General features: G+C 42.6%; 1 protein-coding gene across 2 annotated transcripts in view; it reads left to right on the top strand.

The window, feature by feature from the left end:
* LOC109924935 (lysosome-associated membrane glycoprotein 3) overlaps positions 1-3,213 on the top strand; it is a 20,790-nt gene that overhangs the window by 11,393 nt on the left and 6,184 nt on the right. The window contains exon 6 of one of the 2 annotated variants that reach the window (XM_048604739.1): positions 1,277-1,730. The exons of the other annotated variant lie outside the window; for it this stretch is intronic. Coding sequence (XP_048460696.1) covers positions 1,277-1,422 — 146 coding nt within the window. The 3' untranslated portion in view covers positions 1,423-1,730. Of the gene's footprint in view, positions 1-1,276; positions 1,731-3,213 lie in introns of those variants that run through there. 2 annotated transcript variants of the gene reach the window in all.

The raw sequence follows: 3,213 nt of genomic DNA, 5'->3' as shown, positions 1-3,213 counted from the left end.
CCCCCCCCGGGACCACCAACAGTCGGATGGTTCCGGGCATGCAGATCCACATTTCAGTAAACATGGAACCATGTTTATTAAAACCTTTGTCAGGCTGCATTTGATGTATGGTGTGCAGTTTTGGTTGCCACATGACCAGAAGATGTGAAGGTTTTAGACACAGTACAGAGAAGGTTCACCAGGATGTTGCCTGGTCTTGGGGGGCATTGGCTATGAGGAAAGATTCAAAATGCGAGGATTCCTTCACTAGAAAGATGGAAGCTGAGAGGAGACCTGATAGAGGTCTACAAATTTGAGGCATAGATAGGCTGGATAGTCAGAGGCTGCTTCATAGTATTGAAGCCTCAGTTATGAGGGGACACCAGTTCAAGGTGAGAGGGGGAAAGTTGAAGGGAGATGAGAAGTTTCTATGCAGAGTGGTAGGAGCCCGGAACATGCTGCCAGAGGAGTTGGTGGAAGTGAGCATGGTGACTTAGAGCCATCTAGATGGTTACATGCATAGAGATGGAATAGGATACAGACAAAAAGCGAAAGATTTTGTTTTTAGATTAGTTAGGGCATGATTGGCATAGGCTTGGAGGGCCAAAAGGCCTGTTCCTGTGCTATACTTCTTTTGGTTTTTGGGTTTTTTTTCCAAAACTGACACTGAATTCACTTCTGATATCCTGGTTTAGTTTCTGCAATGTTCATTCTCCAAATAGTCTAAACTTTTTAAGGTGCTAGATATTTGCTTGATCTGACCATGAAGACCTCAGGACATCACAGGGTTCTGTACTCGTGCATGGTTGGTTGATAGCTGATGCACTATGCTTATAGTTCAACCCAATCTGTCTTTCAGAAACTTCTCATTCAGAGCATGCATCACTTGGGTTTTAATGTTCAAATTCTCTTGTCTGAATTCCAACTGAATAGAGAAGCAAAACTGTTAATCATTTTCTACCAACTAGAAACTTATTGTGGTTTTTATTTGGAAAGTTACTTTTTTCACTCCAAGTAACTTCATATTTGGGTCTGGACGCTGATCATGCATGAGCATGCATCATGCCTTGATATGAAACCTCCAAATCTGAGTTTCTTAAAGAAAATGCCCATCAAGTGTTGTTTTTTTTTTTTTTCCCCCCACCCCCTGCACTGTCACAGGAGTATTTCATGAGTGTTTGGAAGAAGTGAGTCTTGCTTCACTCTTCAATTACTATTTCCAGATTATGCATGACTGACTGACTTTTTTTAAATTTCATACCTGAAGTTAATGGCTGCCCTCTGACTCTGGTTGCAGAGGCAAAATGTGACGTGGATGCTGAGAGCAAAATAATTCCAGTATTAGTGGGAATCGCTTTGGCAGGATTGATCCTAACTGTGATCATTATGTATACAATTGATAGAAGACGGACATCTCAAGGATATGAAGCTGTTAAAGGCTGAATAAATTCAGCAAGATCATTAAATGTGTTGAAATGGACACAAGATTCTGTTGCTTGCTTTCTATGTATTGCAATTTGAAAAATTTGGCTTTATTTCACCAACACTAGTAAATTATGTACAACATTAAAATGTTTTAAGGGGAAAAACTGTCTGTAAATATCTTTCCAAAGCTATTGACCAAAAGTAGTAACTGTTGGACCAGATGTATAACTGAGCTTCTGTGCAGATTCTTTAAGGTGTTGTGCTTGCTTATCTCTAAACACACAAGTACATTTTTAAAATAAAGCATTCTAACACTTGTGTAGAAATTTTCTACAGATTTGGTTTTTTAAGCTTGTTAAATCCATATTGTATCATAACCAAACCCCAGTTAAGTCACTTTGTCTTAAAACTAGCACAAGTCAACTTCAAAAAGGTAATCTGAGTTGCCCGTCTCCTAACTCTCTTTGATGCCTTACCCATTTCTGTCTGTATTTCAGAGCCCAGCAAACGTTGGAAATCTGAAATATTCAGCAGTTAAGATAGCATTTTGAAAGAAGCTGACAATACCTCACTTTTTAAAATATCCTAATATAGGACATAGTTGCAGGCAAAACTTTTTTCCCTTTCATCACAATTCTGCATTGTAACTTTAACCAGAACTGGCTATGTCTGCGTACAGCTCAATGATTTCTTCATGGAGGCATTGCCATTATCCTTGCATTTCCTTTTGCCTTTATCACGAGAAGCTAATTTTCTATTTAAGGAGATAAAATTGCTCCTTTTGACTGTAGTGCTTAAACATGTTGAGCCACTCCTGATTAGTCAGTTGTTGATTATTTATTTTTGAACATGCATGGGCAGTAAACAATTGCCAACACAACCTTTTTAGTTCTGCAGCTTGTGTGGTGGTTGTCAGTTACATCTCTGCTCTATAGAGTTGTGGCTATTATCCACATCCCCAAAGGAACACAACTGCTCAAGTGCCAATTACTTCATTAAATAGTGACCTTTTTTTTCTTTTAAAAAAAAGTCATAACCAGTGGGGGTAGGAAACAGAACAAGATGTAGAGCTGGATGAATACAGCAGGCCAAGCAGTATCAGAGGAGCAGGAAAGCTGACATCTCGGGCCTAGACCCTTCAGAAATGGGGAAGGGGGTTCTGAAATAAATAGGGAGAGAGGGGGAGGCGGATAGAGGAGAAGATAGGTGGTGAGGAGACAGACAGGTCAAAGAGGCAGGGATGGCGCCAGTAAACGTGAGCGTAGGGAGGGAATAAGTCAGTCCAGGGATGACGGACAGGTGAAGGGGGCGGGATGAGGTTAGAGGTGGGAGGAGGGGATAGGTGGGAGGAAGGGCAGGTTAGGGAGGTGGGGATGAGCTGGGCTGGTTTTGGGATGCAGTAGGGGGAGGGGAGATTTTGAAGCTTGTGAAGTCCACTTTGAGACCATTGGCCTGCAGGGTTCCCAAGCGGAATATATGAGTTGCTGTTCCTGCAACCTTAGGGTAGCATTGTTGTGGCACTGCAGGAGGTCCAGGATGGACATGTCTGAGGAATGGGAGAGGGAGTTGAAATGGTTCGTGACTGGGAGGTGTAGTTGTTGAGGTGTAGTTGTTTAGTGCGAACCAAGCGTAGGTGTTCTGCAAAGCAGTCCCCAAGCCTCCACTTGGTTTCCCCCGATGTGGAGGAGGCCACAACAGGAACAGCGGATGCAGTGTACCACATTAGCAGATGTGCAGGTGAACATCTGCTTGATGTGGAAAGTCTTGGGGCCTGGGATGGGGATGGGGATGGGGATGGGGATGGGGGTG

This window comes from Rhincodon typus, chromosome 13, assembly GCF_021869965.1.
Source record: "Rhincodon typus isolate 14 chromosome 13, sRhiTyp1.1, whole genome shotgun sequence".
NCBI lineage: Eukaryota > Metazoa > Chordata > Chondrichthyes > Orectolobiformes > Rhincodontidae > Rhincodon > Rhincodon typus.
Note: the sequence above shows the minus strand (reverse complement) of the source record. Positions and strands in the feature narration are given on the sequence as shown.